This window comes from Sorex fumeus, unplaced genomic scaffold (genome assembly GCF_029834395.1).
Source record: "Sorex fumeus unplaced genomic scaffold, SorFum_2.1 ptg000063l, whole genome shotgun sequence".
Taxonomy (NCBI): Eukaryota; Metazoa; Chordata; class Mammalia; order Eulipotyphla; family Soricidae; genus Sorex; species Sorex fumeus.
Genome location: NW_026606120.1, coordinates 224,529 through 249,694, shown reverse-complemented (window position 1 = coordinate 249,694; position 25,166 = coordinate 224,529). Strand labels below are relative to the sequence as shown.

At 41.5% G+C, this 25,166-nt stretch overlaps 1 protein-coding gene across 7 annotated transcripts in view; it reads right to left on the bottom strand.

Moving 5' to 3' along the window:
• Nucleotides 1-25,166, bottom strand: part of LOC130035299 (rano class II histocompatibility antigen, A beta chain-like) — a 375,487-nt gene that overhangs the window by 296,121 nt on the left and 54,200 nt on the right. For 2 of the 7 annotated variants that reach the window (XM_056126905.1, XM_056126906.1), the window contains exons 2-5: nucleotides 24,565-24,834; nucleotides 16,485-16,766; nucleotides 15,392-15,502; nucleotides 14,609-14,632 (exon numbers count right to left, since the gene is read on the bottom strand). The exons of 3 other annotated variants lie outside the window; for them this stretch is intronic. In XM_056126905.1, the coding sequence (XP_055982880.1) occupies nucleotides 14,609-14,632; nucleotides 15,392-15,502; nucleotides 16,485-16,766; nucleotides 24,565-24,834 (687 nt within the window). Of the gene's footprint in view, nucleotides 1-13,438; nucleotides 13,779-14,608; nucleotides 14,633-15,391; nucleotides 15,503-16,484; nucleotides 16,767-24,564; nucleotides 24,835-25,166 lie in introns of those variants that run through there. 2 more of the 7 variants (XM_056126907.1, XM_056126910.1) reach the window with 2 other exon arrangements.

Sequence of the window (25,166 nt, the reverse complement as noted above, 5' to 3'; positions counted from 1 at the left end):
GCTTGAAATGGAATTAAATTAAAATATATAATATTTGGTAAATCAGATTTTGATGCAAAGAAACCAAAATTAAAATCTGGAGCTTGACTTTCTATAGAGATAGTATTGTAAACTTTTTATCTAATCAAAGTCTTAAAGTATTTGAAACCAAATAAAGATATGTTTGAGTCATATTTTTCTCATTCATAATGTGGATATAATAATACTTTTCTTGTGGAGTTAGTATTCGAAATTATATAATCTTGATATATGAGCAATGCCTTATATATAGGGCATACAAATACATAAAATTATGTTTATTTATACACATAGTTATTTAAAAGAATAAATTTTAGTATGCAAAAATATTTTTTTGTTTTAAGCCCTTCCATGATTTAGAATTTTCAAACATAAAACTGTTTCTGGTGAATAAAGACACCCTATGTAATGGAAGAAAATGATCACACACAGTACATCAGACAAAGGGCTAATATCAAAAATCAACGACGCAAACAATTCCATTCATAAATTGTGTTAGGAGATGATAATTTTTGCTGTGAGTTTCCAAACAAAAGAAAAAGGCAATGCCCAAACAGGGATGAGCGCATTTTGTGTCCGGGAATTGCCTCCCCAGGCCAGACAACAGGAAATAGTGAGTGAAAGACTCGGAGAACAGAGAAAAAGGAACGAAGCCCCAAGCTGGTCAGTTTATTTCTCTCTTGTCCTCATTGTAGTCGGATCTCTCCCCTCATGGCGCAGTCATAATCATAGTTTTCATCATCTTCCCAGTCATCATAGCTCCATCATACTAGTCTCTTATAGTCCCAAGGTCCAGTTTCCCTCCTCGTCTTCAACATCTAATTCTCAACTTTCTAGTCTTCAACATGAAGTTCCTCAAATTTCTAGTCTTCAAAATCTAGTTCCCGCTTAACCCTTAGAGCATAGTTATATAGAAATCATGAAGGGTGGGAAGACACAAAGGTGAGGTTGAACATTATCATAACAACAAAGAGGTGTAAAACTACTCCTTCAGGAATTTGACTCAAGGAAAAAATCCCATCTAAGGGTTCAGCACTCCAGATTATTAGGAAATCCACTCAATGGTGGAATTCTATCTAGGGTGTCTTGCATTCTCCTTTCCTCAGCTAGTAATCCATTTAAACAATCATAGTAAATTTACTGCTTATAATATTTCTATTCATTTTATATGAACACAGAAAAAGATATATTAAACTTAAAGGTTGACTCTTCCTAGGGAAATCTTACTATATATTCCAGACCGCAGTCCTCAGTCTAGGTTAGTCTTTCCTAATCCCATAAGGGTCCTTTTACTGCTGGAGGAGCTAGGGAAACACAGTGTTATCCAACATTTTCCAAAGAAGACATATGATGGCCAATAGGCATTGGAAAAAGTGTTCTTCATCATTCATGATTAGGGAAATGTAAATCAAAACATCATTGAGATATCATCTCACAAGTATACTTGTGAGGATGGCACATATCAAAAAATCTGGAAATAGGATTGATGGAGATGTGATGGAAAATACCAATCATCCACTGTTGGTCTGGTTCAAACTCTATCGAAAGCAATATGTAGATATCTACAATATATCATAATAGAACTTCCATACCACTCAGTGATACCACTTCTTACAATTTGTCCCCAAAACAAAAACATTAATTCAAAAGGATATATATACACACTCAGTGTTTTGAGACGTACTCAGAATAATATCAAAGATATGGGAACAACTGAATACCAAATTACAGATGAATGGATCAAAAAGTTGTGGTTAATATACAAAATAGAATAATAGGCACTGCTAAGAAGAATATAAAGATACAATTTGTCATGTCCTACCAGGAACTAGAGGATATCACGCCAAATCAAGTCAGTTAGAACGAAAGGAATAGACACAGAATGATTTCTTTCATAGATGGGACTTAGACAGAGCTAGGAAGGAACAAAGTACCAAAAACTACACAATGGCAAAACATTCCACACAAATGAGTTAGGGTGGGCAAGTTGAGAGGGAGGGATGTTGGAGTCCGTGGGGAAGGGAGATGGGTACACAACTGAAATATGTGGTGTAGGGAGTATGTGCATCATAGTATACTGCTTCACTCTTCCCACCTCATTCACCAGAGAAGTGCCAGGAGAAATTTAGTGCTAATGAAAGCCTGCACACATCTCACCAGCTGGAAGTGGTCATCAATCTGTACTTACCTTCCACTTGTTTTGCCTGCCATGGAAAATGATCCCTGTCACCAACTTTCTAGGTGGCATTGGAACCAACTCTGGAAAGAATAATTTCTCTGTGAAGGAAAGGAAATTCAATCTGACATCTTACTCAGGATTTTAGGTCTATGGTCTTATGGCCTTTCCCTCACAGAGAAGAATCTCAAGAGAATAGTCGTGAAGAAAAACACATTTATTTGGAAAATAAAGAAAGAATGTACATAATGGAGAGAAATAGATAAAGACACATAAAGAAGAGAGAACACAGGCTTCTCTGGAGTGGAAGAAAGTGCAGGTACACATCCCAAGCAGGGATTATAGGCTATTTCCCAAGAATAGAAAAATGCACCCTAAAGAAAGTACACTTCTTATGCATTTGTGGGCCTGAGAGGCAAGGATGCCTTTCCTCTGCCACGTAATACATATTTTTCCAAGTTGCCCCCATGCCAACCCACTGCTTTGAAGCTCTCTAAGAAGGATATTTTGGAGTAGCTGATGGTATTTGGATACACATTGCATGGGGCTGTGTCCCTGGTTTGGAGAATTTCCTCCCAGGGGTTCCTACTACCTCTCCTTCCAGGAAGCCATCCCTTCAGCTGGCCTGAAATTCTGCATGCTGACTTCTAATATGGGCATTTTGTGTCAAAGGCATTCATGCCTTAGTGGTAGTTGAGGTTTGAAGAACATTTTTCTGAATATACATGACCAGGGAGGGCCCTCTTCTCTTCCTACCTACAACAAAAGTATTAATACATCTCTTTTCCTGTTTGAGTGAAGAAGCATCTTTTCCTAAAGCTAGAGAAGCTAAGATTGAATTAGGCTAATAGAAGAGGTATGTTATTTGGTGGCATATTATTGATAACAGGGTGTTTAAGAGAACTCTTACAGCAATTAACTATAATCTTTTACTTTGAGTTCTGCTCTCTAATTAATGATATGTAGCCTCCTTTCACCCATAATTTGGGGAGGAGGTGGGAGAATGTTGTTGGTGATTTAAGTAGAGAGGAGACAAACAACAACCTCAAGAAGGGAGTGGTGATAGTATGTCATAATCACTTGTCCACTCCACGCCTTACTTCTCATCATTCCCATGAGATCAAACTGCAGAAGGGTTCCACTTATTCTACGCAGCTTGGGAATTGATCCCTGACATCCTATTACTCAGGGAGCTGTGTAACCCAGATGGGAGGGAGGAATTGCTCTTCACAGGATAGGAAAGTGAGTTCTCAATCTCACCTAGGTTTTCTTGTATATCTACTGTCACAAAAAAGAATTTTAGGGGAAAACAAATAGTGAAATAAAACATTTTATTTAAAGATCATGACAAAGAAAACAGAGATCTGTGTTGAAAAAGTATCTAGGTTACTCCAGAAGTGAAACCAGACTACACATTTTTTTTCATTTTTTATAATTTTATTTATTGAATCACTGTGAGAGCAGTTACAAAGCTTTTGGGTCTAAGTCTCGTTCATACAATGAAACACCCATACCTTCACCAGTGCCCATTCTCCACTACCAAAAACCCAAGTATACCCCCATCCCACACCCTCCCCCTACCTGTGGGACAAATGACTTCCACATTACTCTCTCTCTACTTTGATCACATTCAATATTTCGACACCAGACCCACCATTATTATTTGAGATTTTACCCCAACACTCAGATCTTCTGAAAAGGCAACAGTAGATAATTTGTGTTCTATTGCTGGTTATGAATAACATATGATGTCATGTGGATGCAGTAGGGTCATGTGATTATGAAATCCCAAAATTTTAACACTTAAATCTGGAGGGATTTCTGCCAAAAGCCACTGGGTTTTGAGATTTGCTCCTGAGTCTCTGGGATCATGGCCGTTGAGCAGCTTGATCAGGAGCCAAAGAGGCCATTTGTGGGCGATGACTTGGGGTCTCATTGGGGTTGGGAGGACAGGCCCGGCTCCCCCCCATCCCGTGAGGCCCAACAAGTTTCGTCACTGTGGGCCCAAGCCTGACTGTCCAATGGCCTCTGGAGGATTATGGCCACTGAGCCGCTGGGGGGAAGCAGGCGGAGGGAACAACACCCTTTCCCCCCTGGGGCGACCTGGCGACAGTAACCTACTGCGGGGTCCGGATGCATTTCTGTTAAAAGCCACTGGGTTTAAAGATTTCTTTCTGAGTCTCTGGGATCATGACCATTAAGCAGCTTGATCAGGAGCCAGAGAGGCCATTCGTGGGTGATGACTTGGGGTCTCGGTTGGGTGGGGAGGATCGGCCCGGCTCCCACCCCATCCTGTGAAGCCCAACAAGTTTCGTCACTGGGCCCAAGCCTGACTGTCTAATGGTCTCTGGAGGATGACGGCCACAAAGCCGCTGGGGGAAACAGGCGGAGGGACAACACCCGTTCCTCCCTGGGGTGGCCCGGTGACAGTTACGTACTGTGGGGTCCGGATGCATTTCTGCCACAAGCCACTGGGTTTTGAGATTTGTTTCTGAGTCTCTGGGATCATGGCCATTAAGCAGCTTGATCAGGAGCCAGAGAGGCTGTTCATGGGCAATGACTTGGGGTCTCGTTGGGGTGGGGAGGACAAGCCCGGCTCCACCCCATCCCGTAAGGCTCTGTGTGTCTCATCAATGGGGGCCCAAAACTGACTGTCCAGTGGCCTCTGAAGGACGGCAGCCACTGCGCCACCAGGAGGAACAGGCCAAGGCACGAAACCTACTTCCACCTGGGTTGGCCGAGCACTGGTAACCTACTGCAGGGACTGGACGCATTTCTGCCAAAAGCCGCTGGTTTTCAAGATTTGCTTCTGAGTCTCTGGGATCATGGGCATTAAGCAGTTTAATCAGGAACCAGAGAGGCCATGCCTCCAATTATATAGCTGAGCCGGAGGTGGTTTGTGGGTGCGTTTCCCACATACCTAACTTTTGGCCGTTTACTTTCTTGGTCAACTTTGCCCCATGTTTTTGGGCTCTGGCCAAAGGCATAGTAGCAATTTTGGGGTATCTGGAAGTCTGAAGGCGCCATCAGGCTGCTGATGCATTCACCTCACAGGTTCAGATTGACCTGCTGGCGGTACCATACCCCCTCAGACTAAACATTTTAGGTGAGATATGAGTCACTCACACTCCAAACTCTGGGAAAGTGGCTGTTTGCCTTTGCAGAATTTGTTCTGTTGCCTGTGGATGTTCCCTGGGTGACTTATGTGGAATAGGAATTCTAAGAGAAGCAAGCTTGAAAAGAAAATTCATCTCTTTTTCTCTATCCACACCTGTCACCCATGGAGGCACCCAGGAGATTTAGAAACGATGGAAGTCTGCTCTGAGGAATTGCAAAGCATATGTTCACATCCCACAAGCATTAAGAGGCAGCTGTCAAACTGAGCCTGTGTCCACTTCTTCAGTTTAGCATGGGAGATAATTCCTTCCACCCGATTTCCCAGGATCCATAGACTTAGGCTAGGCCAAGGAATTGCTATTTTCAAGAAAGGAAAATCAATCCTAGCCTCAGCACAGATGCACAGATGTGGGCAGAGAAAGGATATTCAATCAAGGTTTCCAGGTTCCACAAATTTTTAAATAATGGAAATATTGAATAATATAGATACTCAGACTCAGGGTTGAAAAAATGGAGATGTTTATTGAAAAGAAACAAAGTCACCAGACTAGCTCTGAAGAGCATGTGTGTTGTCATCAATTAAATTTTGTTCAGCCAAGTGCAAGGGAATAAAATGAAAGCAATTTGGCTGCTTCTACTCTAATTAAAACAGTATATTGTTGGAATAGAAACAGATCCACAGACCTATGGAACAGAGTTGCATATTCTGCCACATACTTTCAAATATATGAGCATTTAGTATTTGAGCAAAAAAAGCAAGAAATATTAAGTGGAGCAAGGAAAACCTCTTCAATAAATGGTGCTCGGGAAACTGGAAAGTTACTTGCAGAAAAATGAACTCAGACCTCTATCTAACACCAGGCCCAAAATTCAAATCAAAAAGACTAAAGACCTCTGGGACTGCAGTGATAGCAGAGCGGGTAGGGCATTTGCCTTGCACATGGCCAACCCGGGTTCAATTCCCAGCATCCCATATGGTTCCCTGAGCACGGCCAGGAGTAAATCCTGAGTGGATGAGCCAGGGGTAACCCCTGTGCATTGCCAGATGTGACCCAAAAACCAAAAAATTAAATAAATAAATAAATAAATAAATAAAGACTAAAGACCTCAATAGAAATGAATCCACAAGGTACATATAAGAAAACATAGGTAAAATTCTTCATGACACTGTAACCTCAGACATCTTCAAAGATGAAACACAACAGAACAGCCAAATGGAAATAAAGATAAACAAATGGGACTATCTTAAACTAGGAAGCTTCTGCAGCTCAAAAGAACTGTCACTGTCCTCCCGTTGTTCATTGATTTACTCGAGCGGGCCCAGTAATGTCTCTATTGGAGACTTTGTTGTTACTGTGTTTGGCATATCGAATACATCACGAGTAGCTTGCTCTGCCGTGCGGGTGAGATATTCTCGGTAGCTTGCCGGGCTCTCCGAGAGAGGCAGAGGAATCGAACTCGGGTCGGCCATGTTGGCTGCATGCAAGGCAAACGCCCTACCTCTGTGCTATCGCTCCAGCCCTAGCTCAAAAGAAACCTTGACAAAATACAGAGAGATCCCACAAAATGGGAAAGCTTATTTACCCAATGACCAACAAATAAGAATGGGTATTGGGTATATTATCCAGAATATACAAGAATCTGGTAAAACTTTATAAGAAGAAAACCTCCAACCCCATCAAAAAAAAAATCCTCAAAAAAGAAAAAATACAAATAGCCAAACGACAAGTACAAAATACTCTCCATTGCTAATCATTAGGAAAATGCAATTCAAAACAACAATGCAATAACATGTCACACCACATTGACTGAAAAACATACGAAGAATAAGAACAACTTGTGATGGCATGGGTGCAGGGGAAAAGGGGATCTCATTCATTGTTGATGTGAAACCGACTAGCCCAGCCTTTTTGGAAAATAATATGTACATTCCTCAAAAACCTAGAAATTAAATTTGCATATGACCCAGCCATTTCACTTCTGTGAATATATCCCAGGGGTGCAAAAAAGCACAGTAGAAATGACATCTGCACTTGTATGTTCATTGCAGTGCTGCTCGCAATAGCAAGCAGCTGGAAACAGCCAAGTGCCCAAGAACAGACGACTCATTTAGGAAACTATGGTATATCTACACAATGGAATGCTAAGCAGCATTTTGGCAAGATGAAGTCATGAAATGTCCTATAAGTAGATGGACATGGAGAGTATCATACTGAGTAAAATAAGTGAGGAAGATAAGGACAGATATAAAATGACTCCACTCATTTGCATAGTATAAAATAACATAGTTTGACACTAACACACAGGAAAGTAGAGACAGGACCTGGAGAATTGCTCCACAGTTCGAAGCCTGACTAATGTCCTAGGAGAAAATGCAGTTGGGATAGATAATGAAAGAGTAACTCAAAGATGGTTGAAGGGATTGCTCAGGATGGGAGAAGTTGTGCTGAACATAGACAAAGGACTAAACATGATGACCTCAGAAACTTTTTTGCAAGCCATAATGCCCAAAGTAGAAGAAAGTAAAAAGGGAAATGCCTCCTGAGAGGAAGGGGTTGGGGTGGGGTGGGCTGTACTGGGAGTGGCAGGAGGGATACTGGGAACATTGGTGGTGCAAAATGTATACTGGTGAAGGCAATAGTTTTCATTCCCTGTATGACTAAAACTCAATCATGAAAGCTCTGTAACTGTATCTCACAGTGATTCAATTTAACACTGTAACACTGTCCTCCCGTTGTTCATTGATTTTGCTCAAGCGGGCCCAGTAACGTCTCCATTTTGAGACTTCTTGTTACTGTGTTTGGCATATAAAATATATGCCTGGGTAGCTTGCCAGGCTTTGCCATGTGGGCAATACACTCAGTAGCTTGCCGGGCTCTCTGAGAGGGGCGGAAGAATCGAACCTGGCTCAGTCAGGCTTGGCTGGAGCGATAGCACAGCAGGTAAGACATTTTCCTTGCAAGTGGCCAACATGGCTGACCCAAGTTCGATTCCTCCACCTCTTTGGAGAGTTCAGAAAGCTACCAAGAGTATCTCGCCCGCAAGGCAAAGCCTGGCAAGCTCCCTGTGACGTATTCGATATGCCAAACACAGTAACAATTGTCACAATGGAGACGTTACTGGGCCCGCTCAATTCAATTTAAAAAATCAAAAAAGAAAGGAAGAAAATAGATTTATAGAGCGAGGGTGGTAGAAGGAGGAAGGGAATAAAAATATATTTATTTTGATCATTTTGCATCTCCTGTTTGACATTGTGTAAAAGAATCATGAACTGATAGCGTGTACTAATAGCCAAAACTCAGCTTGCTGGCTCCCCAGGGAGAAACAACTTCCTCTAGATAAGATTAAAATGAGTGTGAAATTAAGTGGTGGCTACTGCTAATCTACAGTGTCACAAACACAATCTAAAATATCTCACTACATGAGTTCAAGATTCCTTGGGAAAGTTTAAATCTTTTAAGACCAAAGGAAAGGCACAAGCACCACTGCCTCTTCCCAGAGAGACACTCTGAGCTGGTGGCAATTTGGCAGGGAGGGGTTGGGCAGTGACAGGGGTTCCATCTAAAAAAGGACAATGGGCTGAAATGTAGAGGTAGATGCAATTAGAAGGTCGAGATGGAGTGATAACATTGTATGCCTACAATGGAAATCATTTCATTCTTTAAAACTATTGTTGCCTGAACAAAAAAATAAATACATATGTAAGCATATAAGTATGTTTATATTCCATGAAAAAATGTCATATCTCTCCACAAATTTTCCCCATATCTGTCCTAGTTTCCTTGAATTGCTACTCCCTGAACTTTGAAGATGTAAACAATATTTCAATTAGAATATGAATTTTAAATATAAATTTTAAATGAATAGTAGTAAGCAAATAGTCTATTTAGTGAGAGGACCAGAGATGTACTACAGATGGGAAAATTTAGTAGGAGACCATGAGTTGTGTTCTTGGCAACTCAAGAGTTCCAGCAACACTGGATATAAATCTGATGGCCCCTGGGGCACCAGATATAGGCCTCGGTGGCACGCAACACTGTCCTGCCATGCCAGAGCTACCAGGTTTGCACTGTCAAGATGAAGCCCTGAGAGTGGTCCCTATATTTTTAAAAGTTTATTCAGAAAACTCTTGTATCATTTGCCATCCCATTGATCATCTCTTTGTTCGAACGGGCTCCAGTGGTGTCTCAGAAAACATTGACAACAAAATTTGTTGAACTGCCTGGCACTTTCCCCTAAGAATTGTCAAATCAATAAACATGTAGGTTTCCTAAATTTTTCCTATGCAGATTGAAAATCAGGTTAATTGATGAAACTGTGCTAACGGCCAAGCTTCAGTAAATTCTACCTTTTTCAATTTTGAAGTGATATCCCCAAAAGCCTTTGTAACCTTAGCTGGACTTGTGATGGATGTTCTTAATGATGGGGAAGACTTCCATAGCTCACTGCCTCTTCAGAGAGCCCAGATCTGGAATTGACGAGGTCTCTGAGTGTTGTTACTAGGTGTGTTACACTCTAACCAAATACCAGAGAGAGTCTTCAAAGAACTATCAGAATCCAGACTTTTCCTTTCTCAGAGAAGAATTCGACTAGATTTCTTTTTTCCTAATCTCTGCAGGGTATGAAATAGAGTTTCACTTTGGGTTCTCAGAGATGGAAGGGAAAGAAAAGGAACATTTCTTTGCCAGAAGCAAGACAAATGCCAGTGAACCCAATAGACAAGTATGAAGAAATCCCAGAAAGTAAATTAAAAAGATTTGTAGTCCAAGGCGTTTTCTGGGCCACATGATACTTATCAAATATTGAATTCAGGGATAGAGAAATGTAGACAACAAATGCTCTCTGTAGCCTCATCATCGGAAAAGCACAATTTTCTACCCCAGGAGTGAGTGATAACATTACAGGGTATGAGATTTTTACTTAAAACTTGGTAGGGAACAAATACAGGGGCAGTGATTGTCACTATTTCTGAATTTGCAAAGTGCTTAGGTCAGAATTAGGACCATAGAATGATTGATACAAAAACAAAGAACTATTATTTTGTATCCCTAAATCCCAAATTCTATATGGCATCATTACACATATTTCCTCACTTCATTTTTTAAGTACTGGGTTTTCTTTTTTATTTTTGGGGGGGTTTTTTGGGGGGAGGGGTTTAATTTGGGGTTTTTGTTTTTATTTTTCTGTTCTGTGTTCAGCAGTGCTAAGTACTCAGGGGTCAATCCTGCCAGGACTTGGGGACCATACCGATTGCCAGGGACTGAATTCAGATAGACCATATGCAAGGTAAGCACCATACTATCTCTCCAGTCCTTTCATACCCACTTTTGTACAGTATTTGGAAATATAGCATAATAGAGATAAGATATCAAGCATATATATGTAAAGTTTAACAAACATTAGAACTATCAAATAGTCAATAATTGGGTCCAAAATAAGTATGAATCAAAAGATACCATAACACCATGTTTACTTCCCAGAAGTATGTTTATTATGACCCACTTAATCTTGTTTTGCTTTTGTCAAGTTTGTATGATCTGTAAATGTAGTCATATACCCTCCTTTAAATCTCCCATAGATAAATGTGAATTTTCTTGCTTCTTTTCCTAACATTATGTGTAAGGAGACAGCTCACAGATCTTTTCCTAGCAGTTGTTCACTTATTTTTATTCTATTGTGGATTATGTTTTATGGATTGCACAACTATGTACTTATCCATCTAATATGGATAGTTTTTGGAGTTACTGCCATTGGGTTTTTTTATTATATCTTGGAGTCTTGATTCTTTATTTTGCAACTGAATTGTACTAATATTAGAATGGTTTGGAAGCCCTAGGATTGCAAATTATTAGTACGCATATGTTGAACTTTAAATTTTAGTGTCTAATTGTCATTCAAATTGCTTTTCTCTGGGTACACTCTCATGACACATTTACAAAAGAACTCAATTCTTGGCAGTTTTTGTTTCATTTTGAGGATTGCAGTCCCAAGGAATCCAGAGTTACCATCTCATGATCTCAGTGGACAGAGCTGAGATTCAATGCAAGGGCAAACAGATGTGGTACCACTCACGACATGTGTATCCAGAGATTTCAAGCCACAGAGTGGTGTTTAAAGGCCTCTAGAGGGGCTGGAGCAATAGCACGGAGGGTAGGCTGTTTGCCTTGCATGCAGCCAACCCAGATTCATTTCCCAGATTCCCAGTATCTCATATGTTCCCCCGAGCACCACCAGGAGTGATTCCTGAGAGCAGAGCCAGGAGCAACCCCTGAGCATCGCCGGTGTGACCCAAAAAGCAAATAAATAAATCAAAATAAAGGCCTCTAGATCCACACCCTGTGATGCATAAGAGACCATATGGACCTGGGTTCAGTCTCGAGTTCACTAGTTGCAAGTCAATGCCATAACATTTGTATTATCTCAACATCCCCATACGTTTTCTTATGTTCCACCTGTCTGGAGGACATGAGTAGTGTTTCATAGAATGTTTTGCTTGTATTTCTCTAATTACTAATGAAAATAAACAACCAAGTCTGCAAACATTTATTTTCCACTGGCAATTTCACTTTTTAACTTTTTTTCTTTTTTGCTTTTTTTGGGGGTGTCACACCTGTGGATGCACAGGGGTTACTCCTGGCTCTGCACTCAGGAATTACCCCTGGCAGTGCTCAGGGGACCATATGGGATGCTGGGAATCAAACCCGGGCCGGCCGCATGCAAGGCAAACGCCCGACCTGCTGTGCTATCACTCCAGCCCCAATTTCACTTTTTAGAACTGCCGTCTTAGATATTTCCTTTTTCATATAAAGTTTTGCTTAAATGTTCATCTTTAAAATATTAAAAAATGTATTATCAGCAGGACTATTTTCAATGTATGCTTTGCAGATACTTTCAGATAATTCAAAGCTTATTGTTAACCCACTCTGTATGTGTGTGCGTATATGCTTGTTTTCTTAATAAAAAGTAGAAATTATATATTTCTCAGAAACAAGAAAAAAAGGAATTTATAAAGAAAATCAAAGAATTTTCATTTAATTGCAAAACTGAAATTCTCAAACTGGGAGAGTGTGGAAGCCAGGGAATAAAGGAAAGAAGTGATGAAGTTGGGGGGGGGGGCATTGAAAGGAAAGTAGATTAGGAGTGATATTAGGACAGGGATTGAGGTTCTGGGATGTTTTAGTGGTGAAGGTGCTTCATTTCATTTCTAAAACTGTGAGAGTTAACACTATTGTAACTTACCTTGAAAGAGTAAATAGATAAAACTTTTTATCTCAAAATAGTTATATCCTTAGTTCCAACAAAGCTCCAATTGTTGGCATAAATTAGAGCTTCTCTGGAAAAGGTCTTAAAAAATAGAATAGAGCCAGAATAGAAAACATCTTTCCAGAATTTGGGCTCTTGAAGCCTAGTGGTTGTTGGGAACTTTCAATTATGAAATAATTAATTCTTGGTCATATACTGTACACAATGGTGATTATAAAAAATAAACTTGTATATTCTAAAGCAACTAAAAGAGCATGTCTGAAAGATTCTCACTACAAGAAAAATATTTTGAAAAAAATATTTTGATTATAAGTACATGGACATTAGACATTTTATCATAATTATTTCATAATATATAGATATCATATAAGTGTTACAAACCAAAACTAATATAATGTCATATCAATTTAAAATTTAATTAGCATAAGTGTTAAAATTTCAGAATTTCAAAATCACATGGCCCTACTGCAGCCACGTGACATCATATGTTATTCATAACCAGCAATAGAACACAAATTGTCTACTGTTGCCTTTTCAGCAGATCTGAGTGTTGGGGTAAAATCTCAAATAATAATGGTGGGTCTGGTGTCGAAATATTGAATGTGATCAAAGTAGAGAGAGAGTAATGTGGAAATCATCTGCCCCACAGGTAGGGGGGAGGGTGTGGGATGGGGGTATACTGGGTTTTTGGTGGTGGAGAATGGGTACTGGTGAAGGTATGGGTGTTCATTGTATGACCGAGACTTAGACCCAAAAGCTTTGTAACAGTTCTCACGGTGATTCAATAAATAAAATTATAAAAAATAAAAAAATCTAATTAGCATAAACTAGAAAGCTCACGACATATACTATAAGTAATTGTGTTTAATTCTGGTAAATCTCTATAGCCATATATATGGTTTCATGTGCTTCTTTTGAACAGCAAATGAACACACAATGAGAAAGGAAAAGCCCTTGTCTTCATAGCTGCAGCACAAACAGGCTTTGCAGTCAGTGCAGGATGAAACTTCACAGCCAGGCTCTCCACAGAGTGATTTCAGGCAGTGATTTGATGACTATCTCAGAATCAGAGGATTCCAATCTCAGAGACAGAAACTTGCAGGCAACTGGGAATTATGGGCAGTTACAGGCAGGTATTACGAAAGAGGAGAAAGAAGTATCCATCAAAGATCTTCAGGAGAACTCAGGTGTCAGTGCAGTAGCCCTATAAAAGAGAGAGTGATGAGCATAGTGAACCCCGAGGAATGGAACTTCTTTCCTCCCCTTAGAGAAATCAGATCAAGAAAGCTGAGGGCTCCCTCACATGGTCTTCACCTCCCATGACATCTAAGTTAAGATCAATTTATCTAAAAAGAAAATGGCAACAGATCTGTTCTGATGTGTGGGAAGCAGAGAAGTTGTTATCTTGCTGAAGGATATGAAGACTTCAATTTTTTTTATAAATCTAATTAAAATTAAACTTTTCCACCTTTAGTAGCTATTTTCCATTGCTAGTAGCTACTTTCACCTATTTTTATCTTTTTTCTTTTTTTTTTTTTAATTTCTTTTTGGTGGGGCATACCCAAAAGTTTTCAAAACTTACTTGGAGTTTGCTCAGAGATCACACCCAGCTCAGATCAAGGGATTATTTGGGATACTGGTAATGGAACCCAGGATAGTAGCGTGCAAGGCAAGATAAGCACTCTACCCTATATATTACCTCACCACCCCAATATTCACTCATCTGTAACTATACAAGAAAGTAGCGCCAATTTGTGAACATTGTAGGCAAAATTCTGATATCTAACACTCAAGCTGTATCTCTGACTGCAAGTTACATAGAAAGATCCCACCAATGTGTGTCCTCTTTGAAGGGAAGAAGCTCAGCAGTTTCTCGAGAAACTAAGTATAATTCTCTAACTGTTGATTTTGTAAGGGGAAATATGTCACAAGTTGAGATCACTGTGTCTGGATATGTTCACCTCACATCCTTTCCTCCTTTACTGATTCCTTCCCCAAACCCCACATTGAATCAGAGAAAAAAAAAAAGAGTACCTGTTGGCAAAGGCCCATGAGGTCCTACAAAAGGAAGTTAGAGAAAGGTTTCATTACTGAAATAGAAAGTTTCTCATTTACCCCAAATGGAAGTGACATCTGGAACACAACTGGATTTTTCTTCTTCCCTAGCCATCTGCTACAAAACCTTCATTACCAGAAACTAAATCCATGAACCCCATCCTCATCAAAGGAATAAAACTGCCACCAGAAGTCAACATTCCAACCTTCTTCTTTTTCTTTCCTTTTCTTTGTTTTATTATTAAGTTACCATTAGTTACAAAGTTTTTAATACTAGTTTCAGACATATCATGTTCCCTCACCAATTCAACCACCAGAATCAACTTCCCTCCTAACCAATGTCCCCAGATTCCCTCCCTCCCAGCAGTCTGTCATCTTGACAAGCACTGTTTCCAGTTTGGTTGTTGTTATGGAAATCTCCTGATTACAGTATCATTGACTGAGTAGCTGACATAAATACATACACCACACCTCTAATTTTGGGGAGGTAACAAGGTCTGAACCTTATTAAAAGTTTTTAGAAACAAGCCATTGAGACTACAGAAAATGGGAAAGTCCTAGAACATTCTCTACATGTTACACTGCTACCATTAACTATTCAAATCAAACTCCAAAGTCTCCAGTCAGGTTGTTCTGACTCATTTCACAGGCAGCATGACCTCCTCTTTTCAAGAGTAAGGAGGAAAAGGTGCAATCTGGAGGCAGAATCTCCAGAGAGATTGCTGCATAGCTTATTTTCCTCATTTTCCCAGATGGATTTACCTTTCTTGTTCTTGTAATGGATGAAGAGGCCCAATCCAAGGAAGATCACCCCCAACACAAATCCTCCAATGCCACTCAGCATCTTGTTCCGGGCAGAATCAGACTGGGCTCCTAGGGAACAAAGTCTGAGTGTCAACATTTGCTCCACAACTCATGAGTTCCTTAGTTGAGGATCTAAACTCTAACTTGAGTACCAAACAGGAGGTGTCAGAAAAACCTTGTTTTTCACTTGTACCACTCCCTACAAGATGGAAAGACCCACTAATTGATTCTTAGACATAGTGAGCTGGTGAGAGAAGAGGGAAGTGGGGAATGGATTCTAGCTCCCTTAAGTACCTTTACCTTAAGGCCCCAGTTACAAGCTCTAATAGTCAATGTTTCAGAGTTATCAGAGCTGGGTTCTGGGACCACAATAAGAGGAGTAATATCCCTAAAACCGGGAAAGAAAATCACATCAGAATTATTTTGATGCTCTTGTAATCAAGTTTTCTGTAGTTTCCATCCAGCTCACGAATGATGTCTGAAATAAAATATCGACATATGCTCCCACCACCACCAGACAGAAGGTCCAGCTTTGTGACTGACCTCACACACACACTGGCAGCTGACTTATTCCAGAGTGGCCTACCTCCCTGTGGTGCAGATCTCTAGAGCCTTAAAGGGGATGGGGGCAGAGAGTGTCCCCACCATGCCAAAGCCCAGCACTCCACCCATCCATATGCAGTTCACACTACCACCAGAGAAACAGGCCAGCTTCACATATGATCTTGGAAGATGCCATGAGACACTGGAAGTTCCAAAGCTGAAGCATACTGCTTCTTACCATGTAACATGTCTAAACTTCACAGAACTGACATCCCCGTAGGAGCACAAAAAATTACATGGAAAAAATACATGAGTCCACTGAGCTCAGTGACTGAAACCAATGATACAGAAAGCTCAACTAGCATTTGTGAACTAGTTTGTAAATTATAAATAAGCTTTAAACAAAGTTTCATGCAAAGAAAATAAAGAATAAAATAAACTAGGCTCAGAGAAGCTCTGTCCACTGACTTGAGAGACCCATAGTAACCAGAAACAAACTGTCCCTTACGCCACTCCACAGTGATGGGGTTCTCGAGCACAGGGTGCTCCACTTGGCAGGTGTAGACATCTCCACGCTGGGGGGTCATTTCCAGCATCACTATGATCTGGAAGCTCCAGTCCCCATTCCTAATAAGTGGGGTGGATACAACGCCAGCTGTCTCCTCCTGTTCATTCCGGAACCACCGAACATTCACTTGGTCTGGGTAGAAATCTGTCACCAAACATACCAGCAGGTTGTGGTGGTTTAAAGCCTCTGTCTTGCTTGGGTAGACGATCACTTTAGGTTTCGCTGAGAAAAGCAACAGACATAAAAACACATACTGAGATAGACACCGGGCATGGAATCATTCCAAGGTGCTGAGTCCTTCCTTGGTAACAAAGTGAAAAGATTCCTAGGTTCCAGAACTTTGATTAGGATACAAGCTTAGTCAGTTGTTTGTTAGCTTGAATAAACACATCAGTAAGTTTACAGTGCCAAGAGAGACTCAGTTGCTATTTTTCATTTTCAATTTCATTTCATCATCCTGTTATTCGTCAATTGCCTCGAGCAGGCCCCAGTAACGTCTCTTTCATCCTAGCCCTGAGATTATATTCAAGGCTCTTTAGGAGAATGAGACCCATCATTGTTACTGGTATTTGGCATATTTGGTACGCCACAGGGAGTTTGCCAGACTCTGCCCTGTGGGCAGGCTACATTCGATAGCCTGCAAGTTTGTCCAAAGTAGGAATGAGATAATAAGATGTCAAAAAAAGATGTCCTGATAAGACGTCGTCAGTTGCTATTAAAAGCTAAAAAAAAATTCAGCTCTTTTAAAAGTTATATTTCATAATAGCACATTGGTAGGGCACTTGCCTTGCATATGGCTGACTGGTCGTCCCAGGTTCGATTCCTCCGCCCCTCTCAGAGAGCCAGGCAAGTTACCAAGAGGATCTCGCCCACACGGCAAAGTCTGGCAATCTACCCATGACATATTTGATACGCCAAACACAGTTAACAATTAGTCTCACAATGGAGACGTTACTGGGCACACTCAAGCAACTCGATAAACAATGGGAGAACAGTGCTATATCATAATTATATAGGTCATATAAAATATGTTATAATAAACATTAACTTCTTTTCCCTTCCATCAGGACCATTTCTAGTAACTCGTGTGAACTAGGATATAACACAATGCTCTGCAGATCCCAGTGCTCCTCCAAGTAAAGGTAAAGGTAAAGGCCCTCCCGTTGATCATCGATTTGCTCGAGCGGGCCCAGTAACGTCTCCATTGGAGACTTTGTTGTTACTGTGTCTGGCATATTGAATACTCTCGGTAGCTTGCCGGGATGCTCCTCCAAGTAGAGAAGACAATAGCAATTTTGATTTCTCCCACTGCTGTGGGACTTTCAACCCTCTCATTATCCCAGGAATAGTGATATAAACCAAGAAATAAGAATAGGTACAAAGTGGTTAGTATTATATGGAGAAGTATAAAGCTAAATCCCTCAAACTATATAATGTTTTAATGCAAAGACAACCCAGTTTTTAAATTTGAATAGACATTTCTCTTTTTTTAATATAGGAGTAGTACTATTTATTCAGTCATTGAATAAGCTGAGTAAAGGAGGGATGAACTACGAATTATTTTTTTTAATTTTTTTAAATTGAATATCTTTGACCTTGACCATTACAAAGCTGTTCATAATCAGGTTTCAGTCATACAATAATCCAGCACCCATACCTCCACCAGTGCACATTTCCCACAACCAATGTCCCCTCATTCCCTCCCACCACCCCCCAAGCCTCACCCCTCCTCCAGTTTCCATCTATGGCACTCTACTTCTTACTCTTTTTCCTTTTTTGCATTATGGTTTTCTATTCAGCTACTAAGAGGTCATCCTGTTTGTTCAGAGTGGGGGGTAAACCCATCCTGACCCTGAGACAGCCTGAAGGTTTCAGTCACAACAACTGCATACCCATTAGCAGATTATGTCTCGGTGAGTTCCATCCTGAGACTGTAGAGTCAGGCCAGGGGTATAGCTATGATTTTGGATTGTAGAAGCAAACAGCTGCTGAGGGCTCAGCTTGGGCAGGTACCAGGCTGACCTTCCCCTCTCTGAGTTACTCCAGTCTGTTCAGCCATGCGCGGGTCTGAGATTAACTGAGACTTTTGAAGTCTTTCAAGATTTGTATCTGGATCTCTGAAGCAAAGCCGGTAGTAGTGCTTACATGGGGGTTCTGGAGTTGGTTTATGGGGATGACTGTCAGTGCTTCCAGGGGTATTGGGAAGTGGGGGGAAGTAGCCCATCTCAACTCTGAGAAAGCCTGGATATTTCAGTCACAAAACCTGAATACCCACTTTTTCAGCAGATTATATGTCTGTGAAATCCGTCCTGAGATGGTGGAATCAGGCCCAGATATGGTGGCGATTTTGGTTTGTGGGAGCAAGCAGCTGCTAGGGACTCTGCTTTTCCAGGGTCGGGAGGACTCGACCCCCTTCCCATTTACTCCAGTCTGTTCAGCAAAGATTAACTGCAGTTTTTGGTCACTTTCGAGATTTCTGTATGGGTCTCTGAAATAAGGGCAATAAATGAGCTAGTAAAGCTGAGCCAGAAATTGTTTCTGGCCATAGCTCCCACATACCTAACTTTTGGCCATTTGTTTTCTTGAAACACTTGGTCCCAAGTTGTTGGGATCCAGCCAAAGGCACAGAGGCAATTTGGAGGTATCAGGAAGCCTGAATCAACATCAGGCTGCTGATGGCACTCGCCCCAAGGCACAGTTTGACCTGCAGGCAGCACCATATGCATTTTTATATCACACCTAGTAGGGAAACAGTCACAATCACAACCTTTCATACATAGCAATGCTTCTCAAACAGGCTTCAAACCTAACACCATTTGAGAATAAAAGTACCTCCAACATGCTGCAGGTCAACAAATCATCTCTGTCAGCTTTCAGTCTAATCTTGGCTCAGATGCCATCTTTTATATATTTCCCAGAAACATTTCTATTATTAAGCTGCCATCTCCTTTTCATATCATATATCCATATTTTACATTTCTTTGTGCATTTATTAATTAATTCAATAATATAAATTTGATAAGCACTAGAACTCAAAAACAAGTAAGAGCATTCACAATCTAAAAAATTAGGAAAGCTATTTCAAAAGTTTATACTTTGGGAGCTGAAGTGATTGTTCACCAGATAGGGTACTTGCTTAGCATGTGTCCATCCGGGGTTTCATCCCCCAACATCCCATATGGTACCATGAGATCCACCAGGACTCATTCCTGATCACAGAGCCATTAGTCACCCCTGAGTTTCACCTGGTGAAAGTAGATAAAGGACCACACATGATAGCCTCTCAGTCTCTGTATTGCAAACCATAATACCCATAAGTATAAAGAGACAAAGAGGGAAATAGTCTGCCATAGAGGTAGGGGAGTCCTGGGATGTGGGGGGACGAGGGATACTGGGGACAGTGGTGGTAGGAAATGTACACTGGTTCAGGGATGGGTGTTCAATCATTGTATGACTGAAACTCAAACATGAAAGTTTTGTAACTGTAGCTCACGGATATTCAATTAAAAAGAAATAAAGTATAGAAAATAGCTAGGCATCTTGATAAAAAGAAAGGAAAAAAAGAAATAAGAAAGCTTATAAATGTTTAAGGAAAAAAAGGAACCTTGAAACCTCAAATGCTGACAAAATATCACATTTCTGCCACTCTACCTTTCCTTATTACTATTTTTGGTAATGCCAAACTCCTTTCATTGTACTATCTTTTCCTTTATCCGTAGAACAGTGGCAGGGCATTTGCCTTGCGCACAGCTGGCCCGGCTGAGCTAATTCAATTCCTCCGCCCCTCTCAGAGACTCCGGCAAGCTACCGAGAGTATCTCACCCGCACGGCAAAGCCTGGCAAGCTACCCATAACATATTCAATTTGCCAAACACAGTAACAAGTCTATAATGGAGATGTTACTAGACCCGCTCAGGCAAATCAATGAACAAAGAGAGGACAGTGCTAAAGTGCTACAGTTATTCTTTTGTGTAGAATGAGTTAATATTTCATGTACATTTTGTTTATTTTAATATCTTATGTTCTTTCATTTCATCTTAGCATGTTCTCTTAACATTCATATGCGTTTAATTAAATAGCTGATTACCTATGTACTCTTAAGATTTGCTATTTTCCTTTTTTTAAAGAATTACTTATTTTTCATATGGAACATAAACCCCACAAAAAGCAAAATCAATCCTTGGGGAATAGAAAATGGGAGGCATCACCTTCCCCAAATTCAAACTGTACTTCAAAGCAGATGTAATTAAAACAGCATGATATTGAAATAGAAAGAGACCCACAGACCAATGGAACAGAGTTAAATATCCTGACATAGATCCTCAAATATCTAATCAGCCAATCTTTGATACAGCAGCAAGAAATATGAAGGGGAGCAAGGAAAGCATCCTCAACAAGTTATTCTGGGGGAACTGGGCAGCTACAAGAAAAAGAAAAATAAAGAAAAAAGGGAATACAGTAAACTCAGACCTCTTTCTAATGCCAGGCACAAAAGTCAGATCAAAGTGGATCAAAGACCTCAATATCAGACCTGAATCCATAATATACCTTGAGGGAAATATGGCCAAAACTCGCTATGACATTGATGCTGGAGGAATCTTCAAGGATGAAACATCACTGAACAAGCAATGGAAGCAAAGATAACAAATGGGACTACTTTCAACTAAGAAGCTCTGCACCTCAAAAGAAATGGTGAGTAAGATACAAAGACAGTTCACAGAATGGGAAAAATTATTTAACCATTATCTATCTGATGAAGGGCTAATTTCTAAGATATATGAGGCACTGGTAAAACTTTACAAGAAAAAAACCATCAAATGCCATCAAAAACTGGGAAGAGAAATGAACAGCAACCTCCTCAAAGAACTCAAAAGACCAAAAGACACATGAAAAAAGAAGGTCCTACATCCCTACATCCCTAATCATCAGGGAGATGCAAATCAAAACAATGAGATACCATCTCACACCAGAGACTGGCATATAGCAAACGAACAACAAGATCACCAGAGCTGGCATGGATGTGGGGAAAAAGAGAGTTTCCTTCGCTATTGGTGGGAATGTCTTCTGGTTCAGCCTTCTGGAAAACAACGTGGGCATTCCTCAGAAAGCTAGAACTTGAGCTTCCATATTGTCCAGGAATATACTGGGAATATACCTCAGGAGCCCAAAAGCACTTCTGTATTACTATATTCATTACAGCACTGTTCACAATAGCCAGAATTTGAAAACAACAGGAGTGTCCCAGTGTCTGAGAACAGATGACTGTTTAAAGAAACTATGGTACATCCAAACAATGTAACATGCACATGTTTGAAAAAGTGAAGTTATGAAATTCGCTTATAAATGGATGCACACGGTGTATAACTGAGACCCAAGCACAAAAATTTGTAAGTCTACAACTGTACCTCATGATGTTTTACTAATAAAAATTTAAATAAATAAATAAATAAATAAATAAAAGGGTTGGGAAAAAACCTTATGCTTCATTCTTTTTTATTAATTTATTTTTTATTAGTGAAACACCATGAGGTACAGTTGTAGATTTACAAATTTTTGTGCTTGGATTTCGGTCATACCATGATCAAATACCCATACCTCCACCAGTGCCCATTTTCCACCACCAGGATAATATCCCTCCCCCCCATCCCCCCATCCCCCCATCCCCCCCTGCCACTGTGGCAGGGCATTACCTTTTGTTCTCTCTCTCCTTTTGGGTGTTGTGATCAGCAAAAGAGGCATTGAGTGGCAAACATGTTCAGTCCAGTCTACTTTCAACCTGCATCTCCCCTCCTGGGAGGATCCTCCAAACACCCTCCATCTGGTGCTCCCTTCTCTATCTGAACTGTCCTTTCCCCTAGAATACCCGGCTGGCCTCTAAGCTATGGAGTAATCCTCCTGGTGTTGATCTCATATGCTTCATTCTTATTAATGAAATTAAACATGTGTCTCTTGCAAAAAATAAATAAATAAATGGATGCACAGGGAGAGTATTATGTTGAGTGAAATGAGTCAGGAGAGGGACAAACATAGAATGATTGAATTCATTTGTGGGATATGAAAAAAAAGAAAAACAGAATATGAGACTAATACCCAGGTTCAGTAGAAACAAGGGCCAGGAGGATTGGTTGGAAGCCAGTCTGAAGTGCTGGGGGAGAAGGGAGTTGGGATAGAGAAGGGACCACTATGACAAAAATAGTCAGAAATTACCATTCTGGATAAGAACTGTGTGCTAAAAATAGGTAAAGCAACAAAGACGATAACCTCTCAGGATCTGTACTGCAAACCATAATGCCCTTAGGTGGGGAGAGAGAGAGAGAGAGAGAGAGAGAGAGAGAGAGAGAGAGAGAGAGAGAGAGAAGTAAAGTGCCTGCCATTAGAGACTCAGAGCAGGGGTGGGGCAGGAGGCAGGAGAGAAACTGGGGATATGGGTGGTGGAAAATATCCACTGGTACAGAGTGGGTGTTGGAAGATTGTATGACTGAAACTGGCTCATCATGAACAGCTTTGTATCTCATGGTAATTCAATCCAAAAAAAAAGACTTGCTTAATTTGCAGTCAGACATTATCATCATGAATGTTTTCAATAACTATATTTTGAGATTTTTTTTACGGAGGTTGGTTTGGTTACTGAGAACATGACGTGAGCGTGAAAGTATAAGTAGGACTTACACTGTTAGAGGCAGCTACTGATCTCAGCACCCCAATTGAATGGCAGAATTTTAAACTAGGCCTTTCACTCTAATTTTGGTTCTGCTTCCTTGTCTGACTAGAATTGTAGTCAGGTATATGGATTTCTAAAATATTGTTTTCTTTACATGTTAGGGGTAAAAAAAAGGCAACCATTTGTGAGAAAAATATTAACTTTTATATTATAGAAATAAATATTTACATACTATATAACATTAGGATGTAGTCAGAAGAAAGCAGGGAAAAGTCTGCTAAAAGTTAGGAGGACCTGCATTGAAAACATTGCCCTCCCGTTGTTCATCGATTTGCTTGAGCGGGCACCAGTAACGTCTCCATTGTAAGACTTGTTACTATTTTTGGCATATTGAATACACCAGGAGCAGCTTTCCAGGCTCTGCCACACGAGCGCGTTACTCTTGGTAGCATTCCGGGCTCTCCGAGGGGGACAGAGGAATTGAACCCGGGTCAACTGTGTGCAAGGCAAATGCCCTATCCACTGTGCTCTATCTCCAGCCCATTATAGCACAGCAGTAGGGCATTTGCCTTGCAAGCAGCCAACATGGACGACCCGAGTTCGATTCCTCTGCCCCTCTCGGAGAGAGCCTGGCAAACTACCTGTGAAGTATTCCATATGCCCAAACACAGTAACAACAAAGTCTCCAGTGGAGAGGTTACTTGGCCCGCTAGAGCAAATCCATGAACAACTGGAGGACAGTGACAGATTTGACAGATGTCCAAATAAAATAAATTCTAATTGGAACCAGAAATATTAAAGAAAACATTTTAAAACAAAGATTAATCTAAATTTTAAGACTCTTGAGAGAGTATTATTATTCACCCATCAACACTGAAATATAGGGAAGAAAATTCTCTGAGAAGGGCGGAGGGGAGGGAACCTAGGGACGCTGGTGGCTCCGCCCTCTGCTGCCCTCTGGTGGTGCGCTACCGTAACAGCACCTCCAAGATAAATTCCTGTTTTTAAGAACAGACCATACAGCGGTTCCGGGTAAAACTGGCTCTGGGGAGATTTTGTCTCCGCCAGAGATGGCGGAAGGAACTAATGATTTTATGTCCTCAGGGTTTCAAGACTCGGTGGGGAATTGGCCCGAGTATCAAAACTGTTTCTGCCCAAGAGCAGCGTCAGGGCGGGGCAGCTGCGGGCGCCCTGCGGAAGGTTCCAGGCTGCGGCAGCGAGTCCCCCGAGCGCCCCGTCCCCGCCTCTCCCCGCGGACACGCTCCTGCCGGTCACCCTGGGGTCCGCGCGGGGTCCGGCTGCGCCCCCCGCCCGACTCCCCGGCCCAGACTCGCGCCCGCGGCCGTGCCCTGCGCTCACCTCGCTGGCTCAAGGACGTGGGGATGTCTATCTCATAGTTGGGTTTGCACACCGTGTCCACGACGGCCCGCTTCTGCTCCAGGATGTCCTTCTGTGAGTTCCAGTACTCGGCGTCCGGCCGCCCGTACTCGGTCACCGCCACGAACTCCCCCACGTCGCTGTCGAAGCGCACGTACTCCTCGCGGTTGTAGATGTATCTTTGCACGTACCGCACCCGCTGCGTCCCGTTGGTGGAGTAGCACAGGCTCTTCACCTGGTACACTGCAGTCCCTGCGGGAATCACCGCGTGTCAGGCCGCCGCGGGGACACCACAGGCTGGGCGGGCCACTTGGGCCGCAAGTAAGCGATGGGATCCGAACCCCTGAAACCAGCCCGAGCCCCAGAGCCCGCCCGGACCGGAACCTGCTCCCGAGCACCCGCAGACCCCTGCGCCCCCGACGCCTCCTTCCTTACTCCAGGCCTGCCTGAAGGGTCTAGGGCCGTCCTTGAATGGCCGCTGTGGGGGAAGCTTGTCTGGGGACAGTCCTGGGACCTGCGAGTTCAGTAAGGAGGGCAGAAGCACTGACAGTCTGGGCCCCTGGAGTTAGAAAAAAGAACCTTGC